This window comes from Dendrobates tinctorius, unplaced genomic scaffold (assembly GCF_039654945.1).
Source record: "Dendrobates tinctorius isolate UK_male_01 unplaced genomic scaffold, ASM3965494v1 ptg000278l, whole genome shotgun sequence".
Lineage (NCBI taxonomy): Eukaryota > Metazoa > Chordata > Amphibia > Anura > Dendrobatidae > Dendrobates > Dendrobates tinctorius.
The window spans coordinates 1,383,407-1,399,526 of NW_027361945.1; the positions used below are offsets into that span (position 1 = coordinate 1,383,407).

The 16,120-nt window shown below is 50.9% G+C and overlaps 1 protein-coding gene across 7 annotated transcripts in view; it reads right to left on the reverse strand.

Moving 5' to 3' along the window:
- Window positions 1-16,120, reverse strand: part of LOC141072599 (sphingomyelin phosphodiesterase 3-like) — an 844,331-nt gene that overhangs the window by 167,841 nt on the left and 660,370 nt on the right. For all 7 annotated transcript variants that reach the window (XM_073559894.1, XM_073559891.1, XM_073559887.1 and 4 more), the window contains one exon: window positions 4,373-5,930. In XM_073559894.1, coding sequence (XP_073415995.1) covers window positions 4,373-5,689 — 1,317 coding nt within the window. In that variant the 5' untranslated portion in view covers window positions 5,690-5,930. The remainder of the gene's footprint in view (window positions 1-4,372; window positions 5,931-16,120) is intronic.

Consider the following 16,120-nt stretch of genomic DNA (forward strand, 5'->3'; position numbering starts at 1 on the left):
TGACCTGGGTCAGTGAGAGACTGTGTACCTGGAGGTTGCAGTGAGCAAGGTCCTGGAGGGTCAGTGTTGGGAGATTCTAGGAGAAGAATCGTCTCCCTGGAGCATGTGGTATGACCTTGGACCTGGTGAGGCGTGAGTGTTGGGCAGTCTCAGGGCGGAGACGGATGTCCTGAAGAGCACCCGCTGAGCCCCTGGACCTGGTGAAGCTGGTGTGTTGACCCTGGGAGGAGGGTCGGCTCCCTGAATAGCACCCAGTGAGCCCTGTGTGCTGGACGGTCTCAGGCGGAGACGGTATGTCCTGAATAGCACACAGACAGGACACGTGAGTTTTTTGTGTGTTTTTGTTTTCTTTTCGCAACTCAGCTTGCTGTGGCTCAGAGGGGTCACGAAGGTTTTTTTTAGCAAGGCAGTTTGCTGTGGCTCAGTGGGGTCACGAAGGGGACAAGTGGCTTCCAGGAACTCGGCGGGGTTACGAAGGGGACAAGCGGCTTCCTGTAACTCGGCGGGGTTACGAAGAGGACATCAGACGCTGTGTGTGTGAACAGCAGCCGGTGGTGTCGGTGATTTGTGACAGCAGGAGCTGTGGCAGTGCCAGAAGGAACTGGTGTGGTGTTGTGCTTAAAGGGCCAGTACCAGCCCAAAAAGACATAAACTGTACTGTGTGAACTGTGGCATAAGAAGTTCTGCAGAACGGACATGGGGAAATCCTGAAAGGGGCGGTGGCCCAAATCGGGGTGGTGGCCCAAAAAGGGGTGGAGTCCCAGAAGGGGGAGGTGACCCAAATTGGGGTGGTAACCCAAAAAGGGGTGGAGTCCCAGTGGGAGGTGGAGTCCAAAAAGGGGATAGTGGCCCATAAGGGGGAGGAGCATCCCAACGTGAAAGGGGTGGTACAGACGAACTGTTGCCAGGGGCAAATGTCCTATGTCTGTCCAATCTGCCTGGTGAACTACCCAGCCAGCACAATGCTACGGGGTGTGGCCTCCAGGTAAATAACGAAGATGTGGTTGGTCTGGTCAACCCTGAGAGCCCGGTGACTCTACTGAGACTTGCTCCTGAGATACCCGGCAGAAAGGTTGGGATCACGTGCAACCACGGGGGCACTAAGGATTGTCCAGTGGCCAGGGTAGTCTTTGAGACAGGCTGGGACATTGCGGGACAGGATGTCATGATAGTCCCGAATCTGTCGTGTGCAGTGGTTATAGGTCGGGACTCTAGACTGTTTTCTGGTTTGTGGGAGAGGGGAGTTCCTCTACAGCAGGTGGATGGAGACCTTTCTACTGGTGGGCTAGCAGACATTGAGACGGTGACGCCTCCTAAAGTGGACAGGTCAGAGGTAGAAGTGACCGTGGGAGACGGAAGACCTCCAGAAAAAGGGTCCGACACCTGTGTGAATGGGGGCTTGCTGTTCTTGGATGACAGGAGGAGTAGTGACTCTAATTTGACCACTATCACCCGACAGCTAGAGGGTCAAGTTGACAACCTGACTAAGGAAGTATACATGTGGAAAGAGCAAGTTGACAGTTCTCACCAGGTAGAAGCGCACCTACGAGACTTGGAGCAAGGGCCCGAAGAGATGTGTCAACAGCTGGCGAGGGAGTGTCTGAAGGTGGCGAGTATGGAAGTCACCAACTCCTCACAGGTGGAGCAGCTGCGCCACTTAGAGTCCAAGCTCTCGGCAGTCAAGGCCCTGAGACAAACGGCCGAGCACAGAGTGGATGAGCTGGAGAGAGAGGTCTTGGAGCTCAGAGGTCACCTGACAATGTGGCAAGGTGGGAATGAGACCCTCAGAGAAGAGGTGAGAGTGCTCAAAGAAACGGTAGGAGGTCTTCTGCGGGAGAAGAAGTTGTTGGGCGAAGACTTACAGCAGCCGTGCCCGACTGATAGCAAGGCAGAACTGCCAAAGCCAATCTTGGCAAGGGGTCTCAAAGAGGTAACATCTCCTGAAGATTTGGAGCGGAAAGCTGAACAAGATATTCCCCCGGTCGGGACCACTGTATTAAGGGAAGTGTCCGTGGGGAACCCAGAGCCATCTGTCCAGGATGAAAGTAAGTCCACGACCTTCAAGTGTGTGATGGAGGTACCCGAAGATGTGCGAGAAGCATGTGCCAGAGTGTGCATGAGACGTTTAAAAAGGCAGTAAAGGCCTATAGTGTGAGCTGGGCACCAGACACAGACCAGTTGGTGATACTTGCAGAAACGGAAGACACAGAGAGAAGGGTGGCTGTCCTGAAGGAGATGCACCTACAATGTCTCTGCACGAAACAGATGCTCGTGTTGCGTAAAGGAAAGCCGCTCGACGTCTGGAGCTTGCAAGGGAGGATCAAAGTCGGCTGGGCTTTGTGGAAGACATAATTCCGGTACCCAGAAATCTGGTGGGGAAAGTCGTTGGCAGACTTGGAAAGGTGATGCAGGAGATGGTAAATCAATCCAGTGTGAAGAAAGTGAGGATCCCACCTGCTGGGGAAATCCAAGTTGCTGATGAAGATGACATGGTTCCAGTCATTGTGGTTGGCTCGATGAAAAGCATTGGGAAACTTTGCATGCTCCTGGAATATCGGGTAGCATACCTGAAGGAGCTAGAGCAGCTAAGGGCAGGACCGACTGCAGTTGAATAAGCAGATACAGAACGTCAGATGGCATCCACCTCCAACCCAAGGTGTAGGGACCCGAAGGGATCCTCCAAAAAATGAAAGGACAGGTAGTCGAAGGCAAGAACGTTGAGAGTCCGCAAGTGGCAGTTCCAATCTTAGTAGCATAGGCACGAGACCCGGTGGTGGACATAGCGACAGAGGGTCAGACTCAGACCAGCCAGTTAGCCCAACTGGACGTGGGACTCATGACCGTACGAACCGGGAGAGCCAGCCAGTGAGAGAAAGGTCGGGTGACGGAGCGCACTGCAGACAGATGGAGACTAAAGAGTGTCTGGTCACACTGACGGACGTTGATGGGAAGGCCAAAGCCCAAGGCCAAGATACTGACCGCTGGGAGCGGGGGAGGCCTAACGTAAATATGATGCAGTATGACTACCGAAACAGACGGAGATGGTCCTCTCGACTTGTAGGGCAAGGTGACAAGGGTGCCCAGTCTCGAGATCCCTGGGTGATGTCATGTGTTCAACCCCACAAGTTTGAACAGAAGGGGGAGGTATGTGGTGTAGTGACCACTATGTCCACTAGGGGGCGCAGTGTGAGTGTCCCAGGACGGGCCTACAGGCATATCCATTGTGGTTATGGGTATAGGATGCTGAATGACCGTTATGTATCCCAAGACCATAGGTGGCCTTGTGATGGAAGCTTGAATATGTGTATTGATCAGCAGAGGTACTGCTGATGTTTCCGTTACAATGTGTCAGGGAAGCCTGTATGTGGCTGTGTGTGTAATAGGATCTTTAGTGAGGTCATAGCCATGTGATCACCTGTAGGTGTGGTTATGAACCATATAAGGTACCTGAGGTCTGGTCACAAGAGAGAGCGCACGGATCTGATTGAGCCGTGTGGAAGGTCCCGGCAGGCCTATGTGGAGGAAGGTGTGCTACCTTCCTGAAAACCACGTGCTGAGGCTACTGTCCCGGTGAGACCTGTGTATTATGGCTTTATGCGAGGAGGGATAAGCCTCCTGTGCTTTGCTGAGGCTCCAGGACTGAGCCTGAAATCATGGACACTTATGTTTTCTTTCGCCTGATCTAAAGGCTATTCCTTTTGTTATGTGCTGGTTTATGGGTTATGGAGCTATAAACCCTATGAATTTTTAAAGGAACGTGCCTCCTGATTGACTTCCGTTGCTCCTGAGCGCGTTGAATCCCTACACGTGTTAAGCAGCAGTGCCTCTTCCTTATGCTAAAAAATTAAGTAAAAATTTAATTTTCCACAGGAACATTGCTGTTAGCGTCCAATGCATGACTGATTAGATTTTATACAATCAATAGCAATCTCAGCAACAAAATAAAAAGCTTTAATTGCTGTGTGAATTCGGTGCACTACAATATGTCTTCTTATTGTAACATACATAGATTGCTAAATATCGCACCAGTAATTCAAGCAGCTTGGAAAAAAATTGCAGTTCTAGTCAGAGCAGCAGAGGCTGAACATAATTAAGATGATCAATGATGTTTATCAGCTTATAAAAGGATTTATGAAAACATTTGATACATGGACATTTTAACCTCCACCTCCATAAATTGAATCATAAATGTATTCAGATTTCATTAAGTTGTTACATACATCAATCTGAGTATGAGTCTGTATCCATCTATACAACTGACACCATATCAAATGGCGTCTGAAAGTCTGCTGTCTGCAAGCGATACGCAGAGCAGTGACAGCATCTAAGCATTACCGTGTAGTCTATGTAAAATTACGCACCATTGACTCACCTTAATAAACAGAGCTCCCTTGGCGGCCAGCGCATCTATTCCTCTCCCATTGGGATAACAGTGATAGGTAGCATCCAGTATGGGGTAGCGGCTAGCAAACATGAGCCCACTGTTCAGACACTTAAAGCCGCAGCAGCCGTGACAGCTGTAGACCCCCACATCGTACAGGATATGCTCAAAATAATAGTGTAATTGTTCTTTCAACTTTTCTGCAGCCCGTTTGTCAAATACTTCCTGAAGGCAAAGGAAGTCCAAATTGGCTGGAAAGAAGGCAGATATTTCATGGTCAAGAATATTGTCTGTATGCTTTTTTTTCCGAGCTGCAGCTTTTTTAATGATGGATGCTTTGTACAGAAGTTTGTTATTAATGCTGCTTTGGTCAGTAGCTCCATCTGCCACCCGGCCCTTGACTAACGATTCACGGGAAGTGGTGCAGCTGTCCAGACTTCCACCATCCCCTTCCCTGTGCTTATGGTTAGAGGTTGAGCTTTTTTGAAAGTCTGGTTCAGTTTCGGCCAAGCAGGCCGCATTGACATGTCCACTCATAGCATCAGGCTCCATGTCAGATATGTGATCCTCACCACTGATTCGAATAATACATGCATCTTCCCCTTCACCCATATCTCCACCATTCTTCCCATCCCTTCCCTCTTCATTATTTTCCCCCAAATTTTCTACTTTGTATTCCATGGATGTAGTTCTCTTCATGCCCATATTGACAGCTCGGTGGGTGACATCTGCGCCCTGTGGAGAAACTAGGCTACTAAAGCTTGCAGCACTGATAGATGTGTTGGTTGGAGAGTCTATGTAAATCTTGATTTGAGGTCTACTGGCACCATTACGAATTCTCCTTCCAATTTCTTTGGCCCGTGCCTGAGTATTGAAGAGGTTAGTAAATCTGGCCAATGAGTCTGGCAACAGGCAGATATTGGCTGAGCCAAAGCAAAAACTTTTAGCGCTGCTTGTGGCCCTCCATTCTGTTAGCAGCTTTGCTCCACTGGCCCTGGCCTTGTCTTGTAGTCGAGAGTAGATATATGGTCTACGAACAGCTTGAAGAGGCGACCATAGCAGAAATCCAATGAAAGCGAAAGGGAGAGAGGAGACAAGCAAGGCCAAGTATATTGGGGTAGTGATGATAATACAAAGTGCCTGGAAGTAACAGGGATCATCGGACCGCTGACGTTTCTCATAGGTGGTTGGCAGAAAAGAGGCTAGGAGACGATCTCCAAGCCAAAAGCAAGGAAAAATAAATGCCCAAGACAGGGAATGGAGGAATGACAGGAAGCTACTGGGAAAGGGGGAAGTGTGCAAAACCATCTCAGCTCAGTAGTGTCCTCTTCATGGGAGCTTCTGCATAATGCCACTCTTGATGAATTAAACAAATAAAAGGGGCAGAAGGCAAAATCCACCTCCAAACCCCCCTCCAAAATTGAGTAATTTGTACTTCTGTCAAATATCACCTTGACATGTCACCTGAATCAAAGATATATGTAGGATAGGAATGTTTTTTGGACAAGAAGTGTGTCATTGCTTGATTGAAGCTTTCATATCTGGTATTCTGGAGTGAGAGAAAGAGAAAAAAATGTGATTATATATAATATTTAAAAAGGCATCGGAACTCATGCGATTCAATATAATATGAAAAATCACAAAGAATTGGCTTGATCCTATAGGTCTGAAACTGTTATGTAACAAACTATGGCAAATAGAAACTGACTGAAGGTCCTTATATACGGGGAGGGACATTGCCTGCAACAACTGATGATACAGCAGGTTGATCAGCCTTTATTTCCTAGTATTTATATGCTATAAGCATTGTAAGTTTTTTGCATAAATATGATTGTGAGATTTTCCTCTCTTCCCTATGAATTTTCCATTAAACAATATGCAGGCTCCTGTTTACATGCGGGGATGTACCCATGTCAAACAATGATTTATATGTCTGCACAAAAGATGTGATCAATGACAAACTTCCAAAATATGGTTTGTCATTTGAAGTGTTTCCTTGGGAAATAATTGTGAATAATTATGCACTTAAGTCTTTCTGTGCACTTTTAGTCTGTGGTATGGAAGCAATTGTCAGTGATATATTAACCACATCCTAAAACATTCTTAGGGTACAACTTTGAGGACATTTTCTAGCCCTTCCTTTTGAGCATTTGCTTGGACTGCAGAATAGAAGAAGGAAAGACAAAACCTTATATAAAGTAAAAAATACATAGTCTTCTCTAAGTATACTGTGCTGGATATCATACAACCAAGTTTTGTACGTGAAAGTGTTATAATTCAGACAAATCAAGGTATATGTACACGTGAAATTGTTGCAGATTTTCTATTGCTGTCACGGGTATGTCAGAAGCTGCAGACAGTCTCACTGCATCTAGCTGCAGATGGTTTTTGCAGACACCTTCTTAACCCTTCTGACTTTGACCCAGTGGCAAACATTTCTCCAGCTCTAATTGACACACGTGGACCTGGGTGTTTATAGACTCCCAACCTGCTGCTGGGAGTTGCCGGTGATATTTCCACTTCCCCCTGTTGAGGCTTGGAACTATAGCAGTCGGCTATCTTCCTCTGTGGTGTTGCTGGAAGACGTCTGTGTTTCATCTCTGAGTCTCCTCAAGGTAAGTGTTACCCTTGTTCTTCTATCCCAGCTGTCTTAAGTGGTAGTGGGGATCTCCTATTGCCACCCCCTTATTCCCTAAGCAGGGTTTATCGCCAGGGTCAGGTAGGGATTAGGTTCCTGTTCGGTGATAGGTGCAGAACCTATATAGGGATGTTTAGGGCAGACAGGGTGACTTTAGATCTTCCTAGAGGTCTCCACTCCCCCCTTTTCTAGTGTTGGGCTACCTTCCCCTCTTCCCTTCATGTTGCACTTAGTCTTTCCTACATTGTGCTTGACAGTTGCTTATCCATACTTAACCATCTGCAATGTTTCCGCATCAAAATCTGAGCTTGTGACAGGCAATTTTTTTTACGAATTTTGTTGAGAATTTCACTCTATACATACATTGCATGAAATCTGCCAAATAAGTCAATTTACAGTATGTGTGAAAAAATTCTGCAGTGTGTAGATGAGACTTGTAAAATGTATTATCTTAGCTGTGGCTCCACACAGAAAATACAGTATGTTTCAAATCTGCAATGCTTACATCCATCCTAAGAGCTCTACATCTCTACAGAACCCAGGGTTTTAAAGGAGCCATGTCAGCATGTTTTCCACCATCATTAATTTGTTTTGTAAATCGTCAGAACACAAAAAGCATACTATTCTCCCAGGCAAGCATCTACGGCCATCGCAAAGAGCTGCAAGCAAACTGTTGCCCATGATTGAACATTAGTGTTATGTACTGATGACTCATACAGGACCTCCTGTTTATGGTAAAGCTGCTTGGCCGCACACTCCCTTGGCACATTATTTTTCACTGTATATGATAAGTACAAAACAAAATATTATATTATTCACAAACAAGCTTACAATTCTGAAAAAAATTACCATAAATTTAAGTTGGATGACAATTAGCTCAAATCAGACAAATGTACATTCTTTTTTAGGTGATGTAATTAAAGAGTATTGATCACTTGTTAACTTCGGTTTATTCAGCATCATAAACCATCAAAGCAACAGGAAACAGCATATAGTCAGCATAGCGTCCATTACAGAATTCAGCTTTGTTATCCTGTAGTCATACAAGTTATGCACTGTTCAATGCGCAGGCTTTCTAGCCACCAAGTTATCTCACTCTGTCAGGGTTACCTCATGCTTCTTCACCATGCTGCACACGTTCATTCCCTCCAGGGAACTAACAGGCACACGTCGCCATTACTCACAGCCACTTCACAGGCTGTTAGCCAGGAAGCCCCATCTCAGCGGGACCTTCCACACTGGACCAACCGGGTCCCAGCATTCACCATATGTGACCTACCCTGGCCACCTTATACGGTCTGTAGCCACGCCCACCGGGTCACATGGCTATGACCTCATCACAGGTCCTTGAACCATTCACACACTTTATCACAACGTTCTCAAACACACCCCCTGGGTGGGTTTGTAGGTAACTGGGCCCGCACGTCTCACCAGCTACCTGGAGACTTCTCCCTGACACATTGACACAGCACTTCAGCAATATCACTGCTGATCAACACACACATCAGTTTCCATCTCAAGGCCACCCACCTTGAGATACATAATGGTCCTTCAGGATTCTGCCACTCATCCTTTCTCTTGGAACATCCACACAGCGCCCCCTAGTGGACACAGGGGTCATTACACCACAGTTTATCGAGTATGACTTATTTGTGCATTTGCACCCAAGGTGCAGCACTAAATGTAAATTTAGCCCTGTTCATCACATCTCCAGTAAGACCATTGTTGGTGACTGTAAACAGACATTTAATACCCATTAGTGACATAGAGTCAAATAAACTTTCTCTCAAGGGATGGATGTACTGGCATGAGTTACCTACAGTATGCCAGTATCACAGTGTGAAAGAAGAAATGACACGTCTCACATAAACATAAAGCATTCTCTCCCTGGGCCACCATTAACTCTGGTTTTAGCCAGGAGCCATATATCTTTGCCATGACAGAAGAATTTTCATTATTTCCATCCCATAGTCCAGTGCCCATATACCCATCACACATCCTCCATCCCATAGTCCCGTGCCCATATACCCGTCATATATATCCACCATCCCATAGTCCAGTGCCCATATACCCATCACACATCCTCCATCTCATAGTCAACCATTATGACATTATAATGAGCAGCTGGGCTTACAACCTATGATGACATCAGAGTCGCCATGGCAACCATTGTGACATCATAATGAGGGGTGGGGCTTGATACACACACACTGTTTCCCCATTATGTAGATAGGGGCATTATGACATCATAATGAGGGGCGGGGCTTGACACGCACACACTTTTTCCCCAGTATGTAGATGGGGGCAAAATTGTTTGGTGAATTGGAACGCGCGGGGTTAAAATTTCGCCTCACAACATAGCTTAGGACGTTCTCGGGGTCCAGACGTGTGACTGTGCCAAATTTTGTGGCTGTAGCTGCGACGGTGCGGATGCCTATCCCGGACATATACACACATACATACATACACACTTTGAGCTTTATATATTAGACTAGCTGAAGAGCCCAGCACTGCCCGGGCATAGTAACTAACTACGGTTAGTTATAACAAATTATAATGATTATATATATATAAATATATATATCTACAGTATATATATATATCTATATCTGAGTGTATAGCCCCACCCACTCCGCATAGCCACATTCACTATAATATCCCACATCATCTCATCAGCCAGAGTCACCGGACTACTACTCCTAACATCCCACATCCCATCAGCCAGAGCTACCGGACTACTACCCCTAATATCCCTGATCGTCCCGTCAGCCAGATCCACCGGACAGCTACCACTAATATCCCACATCATCCCTTCAAAGCCACCGGACTACTACCCCTTATATCCCACATCATTCCATCAGCCAGGGGCACCGGACTACTACCACTAATATTCCACATCATCCCATCGGACTACTACCCTCAATATCTCACATCATCCCATCAGCCAGAGCTACCGGACTACTACCCCTAATATCCCACATCGTCACGTCAGCCAGAACAACTGGACAACTACCACTAATATCCCACATCATCCCTTCAAAGCCACCGGACTACTACCCCTAATATCCCACATCATTCCATCAGCCAGAGGCACCAGACTACTACCACTAATATTCCACATCATTCCATCGGACTACTACCCTCAATATCTCACATCATCTCATCAGCCAGATCCACCAGACAACTACCCCTAATATCCCACATCATCCCATCAGCCAGATCCACCGGACAATTACCCCTAATATCCCACACCATCCAGTCAGCCAGAGCCACTGGACTACTGCTTCTAATATCACACATCATCCTGTCAGAGCCAGCATTGTCAGGATGGCACTGTTAAACCGATTAAAATGACACCTGGGTTGGAGAAATCCTTCTTGTGTTTTTTTTTTTAAATCTGTGTTTGAATTTTTAAGTTAACTAGATGTGTATTTCCTGAAGGAAGTACAGATAGTGGTTTGAAATGGTGCCCGGGCTGCCCCTTTAAGAGAGACTTGCCTGCTGCCCCTGCAAGACTTTCAACTCAGGATCCTCTCAGGGGCCACTTTGGCCTCAGAGTCTGATTTGGTGGGTGGGGCCCCTCAGGATCTGATTCCTTGGCCGGGAACCCTCAGGCTCCTATTTTGTGGGTGTGGCCCCTCAGGGTCTGATTTTGTGGGTGTGGCCCCTCAGGGTCCGATTTTGTGGGTGGGGCCCCTCGGGGTCCGATTTTATGAGTGGGGCCCCTCAGGGTCCGATTTTGTGGCCGGGGCCCCTCAGGGACTGATTTTGTGGCCGGATCCCCCTCAGGGTCCGATTTTGTGGGTGGGGCCCCTCAGGATCTGATTTTGTGGGTGGGGCCACTCTGGGTCCGATTTGGTGGGTGGGGCCACTCTGGGTCCGTTTTGTTGGGCGGGGCTACTCAGGGTCCGATTTGGTGGGTGGGGCCCCATAGGGTCTGATTTTGTGGGCGGTGCCCCTCTGGGTCCAATTTGGTGGGCGGGACCACTCTGGGTCCGATTTGGTGGACGGGACCACTCTGGGTCCAATTTGGTGGGCGGGACAACTCTGGGTCCGATTTGGTGGGCGGGGCCACTCTCAGTCCGATTTAGTGGGCGGGGCCCCACAGGGTCCGATTTGGAGGCCAGGGTGGCTCAGCCTCCGATTTGGAGGCTGGGGTGGATCAGCCTCCGATTTGAAGGCCGGGGTGGATCAGCCTCCGATTTGAAGGCCGGGGTGGATCAGCCTCCGATTTGAAGGCCGGGGTGGATCAGCCTCCGATTTGAAGGCCGGGGTGGATCAGCCTCCGATTTGAAGGCCGGGGTGGATCAGCCTCCGATTTGGAGGCCGGGGTGGCTCAGCCTCTGATTTGGAGGCCGGGGTGGCTCAGCCTCCGATTTGAAGGCCACGGTCGCTTAGCCACCGATTTGGAGGCTGGGGTCGCTCAGCCTCCGATTTGGAGGCAGGGGTCGCTCAGCCTCTGATTTGGAGGCCGGGGTCGCACAGCCTCTGATTTGGAGGCCGGGGTCGCTCAGCCTCCGATTTGGAGGCCGGGGTGGCTCAGCCTCCGATTTGGAGGCCGGGGTGGCTCAGCCTCCGATTTGGAGGCCGGGGTGGCTCAGCCTCCGATTTGGAGGCCGGGGTGGCTCAGCCTCCGATTTGGAGGCCGGGGTGGCTCAGCCTCCGATTTGGAGGCCGGGGTCGATTAGCCTCCGATTTGGAGGCCGGGGTCGATTAGCCTCCAATCAATTTGGCGCGTCGGCTCTTTAAGAGCTAGTTTGGCTCACTGGGCTTCTTCTAAATCAACTTTGGCGGACATTCTCTCTCAGGGGCATGTGTCATGTGATGAAGCTAGATTTGCATTTGTGCTGTGGGTTTCGCTTTAAGAGCTGATATTATGTGGCAGAAGCTCTGTCCTGGGGGTCAAGTGAAGTTCGTAGGTGTTGGCATAGTAACTGGGTGTGCCTGCGCATATCAATGAGCTTAACTGCCATTTCAATTGCCTCAGGGCACGTTTTGCCATTTCCCATTGAAAAGCATTGGAGACAGTGCATTCCAATGACGGGAAAAAAAATTTTCAAATGCAAATTGCGCAAAAACTACAAATACGATCGACACGAAAAATACTTAACACACCTCTCGTGGACGCTGGCTTCGAAACGACACCTCAACGGAGTCTGTGCCTGCAGCGGTTCGGGTCGTATTAATTGCGGAAATCAACTTAATAATAACTAGATGTGTATTTCCTGAAGGAAGTACAGATAGTGGTTTGAAATGATGCCCGGGCTGCGACTTTAAGAGAGACTTGCCTGCTGCCCCTGCACGACTTTCAACTCAGTATCCGTTTTACCTGTGGGTGCCTCTCAGGGGCCACTTTGGCCTGTGGGGCCCCTCAGGGTCTGATTTGGTGGGTGGGGCCCCTCAGGATCCGATTCAGTGGACTGGGCTCCTCAGGGCTTGAATTGGTGGGCCGATTTGATGGGGAGGCCCCTCATGGTCCGGTTTTGTGGGCACGGCCCCTCAGGGTCTGATTTGGCGGTTGGGACCCCTCTGGGTCCGATTTGGTGGGCAGGGCCCCTCAGAGTTCGATTTGGTGGGAGGGGCCACTCTGGGTCCAATTTGGTGGGCGGGGCCACACAGGGTCCGATTTGGTGAGTGGGGCCCCACAGGGTCCGATTTCGTGGGTGGGGCTCCTCTGGTTCCGATTTGGTAGACGGGGCCTCTCAGGGTCCGATTTGGTGGGTGGGTCCCCTCAGGATCCGATTTGGTGGGTGGGGCTCTTCAGAGTATGATTTGGCAGGCGGGGACCATGAGGGTCTGATTTGGTGGGTGGCGCCCCTCATGGCCTGATTTGGTGGGCGGGGCCACTCTGGGGCTGATTAGGTGGGCGGGGCCACTTAGGGTCAGATTTGGTGGGTGGGACCCCTCAGGGTCTGATTTGGTGGGCGGGGCCACTCTGGGTCCAATTTGGTGGGCGGGGCCCTTCTGGGTACAATTTGGTGGGCGGGGCCACACAGGGTCCGATTTGGTGAGTGGGGCCCCACAGGGTCCGATTTCGTGGGTGGGGCTCCTCTGGTTCCGATTTGGTAGACGGGGCCTCTCAGGGTCCGATTTGGTGGGTGGGTCCCCTCAGGATCCGATTTGGTGGGTGGGGCTCTTCAGAGTATGATTTGGCAGGTGGGGACCATGAGGGTCTGATTTGGTGGGTGGCGCCCCTCATGGCCTGATTTGGTGGGCGGGGCCACTCTGGGGCTGATTAGGTGGGCGGGGCCACTTAGGGTCAGATTTGGTGGGTGGGACCCCTCAGGGTCTGATTTGGTGGGCGGGGCCACTCTGGGTCCAATTTGGTGGGCGGGGCCCTTCTGGGTACAATTTGGTAGGCGGGACCACTCTGAGTCTGATTTGGTGAGAGGGGCCCCTCAGGGTTCGATTTGGTGGGCGGGCCACTCTGGGTCCGATTTGGAGGGCGGGTCCACTACGGGTCTGATTTGGTGAGCGGGGCCCCTCAGGGTCCAGTTTGGTGGGCGGGGTCTCTCTGGGTCCGATTTGGAGGGTGGGGCCACTCCGAGGCCAATTTGTTGGCCTGGGTGGCTCAGCCTCCGATTTGGAGGCCAGGGTCGATCAGCCTCCGATTTGGAGCCTGGGGTCACTCAGCATTCGATTTGGCGCGCCGGCCCTTTAAGGCTCATTTTGGTGCAGCGGCCCTTTAAGATTCACTTAGGCGCGTCGGCTGTTTAAGAGCTAGTTTGGCGCACTGGGCTTCTAAATTCACTTTGGCGTACATTCTCTCTCAGGGGCACGCGTCATGTGATAAAGCGAAACCCACAGCACAAATGCAAGTCTAGCTTCAAGAGCTGATATTATCGCCAGAAACTGTGTCCTGAGGGCGTCATGTGAAGTTCTTTGGCGTTGGCATAGTAACTGGGTCTGCCTGCGCATATCAATGAGCTAAACTGCAAAAATTTCCCCATTGAAAAGCGTTGAGACAATACATTCAAATGACGGGAAAAAAAAATTTCAAATGAAAATTGTGCAAAAAATACAAATCCAATCGACACGAAAATTACTTAGCACACCTCTCGTGGACGCTGGCTTCGAAACGACACCTCAACGGAGTCTGTGTGTGTAGCTGTTCGGGCCGCATTAATTGCGGAAATCAACTTAATAATAAGAATAAGTTAGCAGCGGTCGGATTACAACATTAATACTAGATGTGTATTTCCTGAAGGAAGTACAGATAGTGGTTTGAAATGGTGCCCGGGCTGCCCCTTTAAGAGAGACTTGCCTGCTGCCCCTGCAAGACTTTCAACTCAGGATCCGTTTTAAGTGTGGGTGCCTCTCAGGGGCCACTTTGGCCTCAGGGTCTGATTTGGTGGGTGGGGCTCCTCAGGGTTTTTATTGGTGGCGGGGATGCCTCAGGGTCCAGTTTTGTGGGTGGGGCCCCTCATGGCCTGATTTTGTGGGTTGGGGCCCCTCAGGGTCCCATTTTGTGGGTGGGGCCCCTTATGGTCCGATTTTGTGGGTGGGGCCTCTCAGGGTCTGATTTTGTGGCCGGGGCCCCTCAGGGTCCGATTTTGTGGCCGGGGCCCCTCAGGGTCCGATTTTTTTGGCCGGGGCCCCTCAAGGTCCGATTTTGTGGCCGGGGCCCCTCAGGGTCCGATTTTGCGGGTGGGGTCCCTCAGGGTCAGATTTTGTGGCCGGGGCCCCTCAGGGTCCGATTTTGTGGCCGGGGCCCCTCAGGGTCCGATTTTGTGGCCGGGGCCCCTCAGGGTCCGATTTTGTGACCGGGGCCCCTCAAGGTCCGATTTTGTGGCTGGGGCCCCTCAGGGTCCGATTTTGCGGATGGGGCCCCTCAGGGTCCGATTTTGTGGCCGGGGCCCCTCAGGGACCGATTTTGTGGCCGGGGCCCCTCAGGGTCCGATTTTGTGGCCCGGGTCCCTCAGGGTCCGATTTTGTGGCCGGGGTCCCTCAAGGTCCGATTTTGAAGGCGGGAACCCTCAGGGTCCAATTTTGAGGGCGGGGCCCCTCAGGATCCGATTTTGTGGGCGGGGCCCCTCAGGGTCCGATTTTGTGGGCGGGGCCCCTCAGGGTCCGATTTTGTGGGCGGGGGCCCCTCAGGGTCCGATTTTGTGGGCGGGGCCCCTCAGGGTCCGATTTTGTGGGTGGGGCCCCTCAGGGTCTGATTTTGTGGCTGGGGCCCCTCAGGGTCTGGATTTGTGGGTGGGTGCCCTCAGGGTCCGATTTTGTGGGTGGGGCCCCTCAGGGTCCGATTTTGTGGCTGGGGTCCCCCATGGTCCGATTTTGTAGGTGGGGTCCCTCAGGGTCCGATTTTGTGACCGGGGCCCCTCAGGGTCTGATTTTGTGGTTGGGGCCCCTCAGGGTCCGATTTTGTGGCTGGGGCCCCTCAGGGTCTGATTTTGTGGGTGGGGCCCCTCAGGGTCCGATTTTGTGGCTGTGGCCCCTCAAGGTCCGATTTTGTGGCCGGGGTCTCTCAGGGTCCGATTTTGTGGCCGGGGCCCCTCATGGTCTGGATTTGTGGGTGGGTCCCCTCAGGGTCCGATTTTGTGGGTGGGGCCCCTCAGGGTCCGATTTTGTGGCTGGGGTCCCTCGGGGTCTGATTTTGTGGGTGGGGCCCCTCAGGGTCCGATTTTGTGACCGGGGCACCTCTGGGTTCGATTTTGTGGCCGGGGTCTCTCAGGGTCCGATTTTGTGGCTGGGGCCCCTCAGGGTCTGATTTTGTGGCTGGGGCCCCTCAGGGTCTGATTTTGTGGCTGGGGCCCCTCAGGGTCTGATTTTGTGGGTGAGGCCCCTCAGGGTCCGATTTTGTGACCGGGGCACCTCAGGGTCTGATTTTGTGGTTGGGGGCCCCTCAGGGTCCTATTTTGTGACTGGGGCCCCTCTAGGTTCGATTTTGTGGCCGGGGTCTCTCAGGGTCCGATTTTGTGGGTGGGGCCCCTCAGGGTCTGATTTTGTGGGTGGGGCCCCTCGGGGTCTGATTTTGTGGGTGGGGCCCCTCAGGGTCTGATTTTGTGGGTGAGGCCCCTCAGGGTCCGATTTTGTGACTGGGGCACCTCAGGGTCTGATTTTGTGGTTGGGGCCACTCAGGGTCCTATTTTGTGACT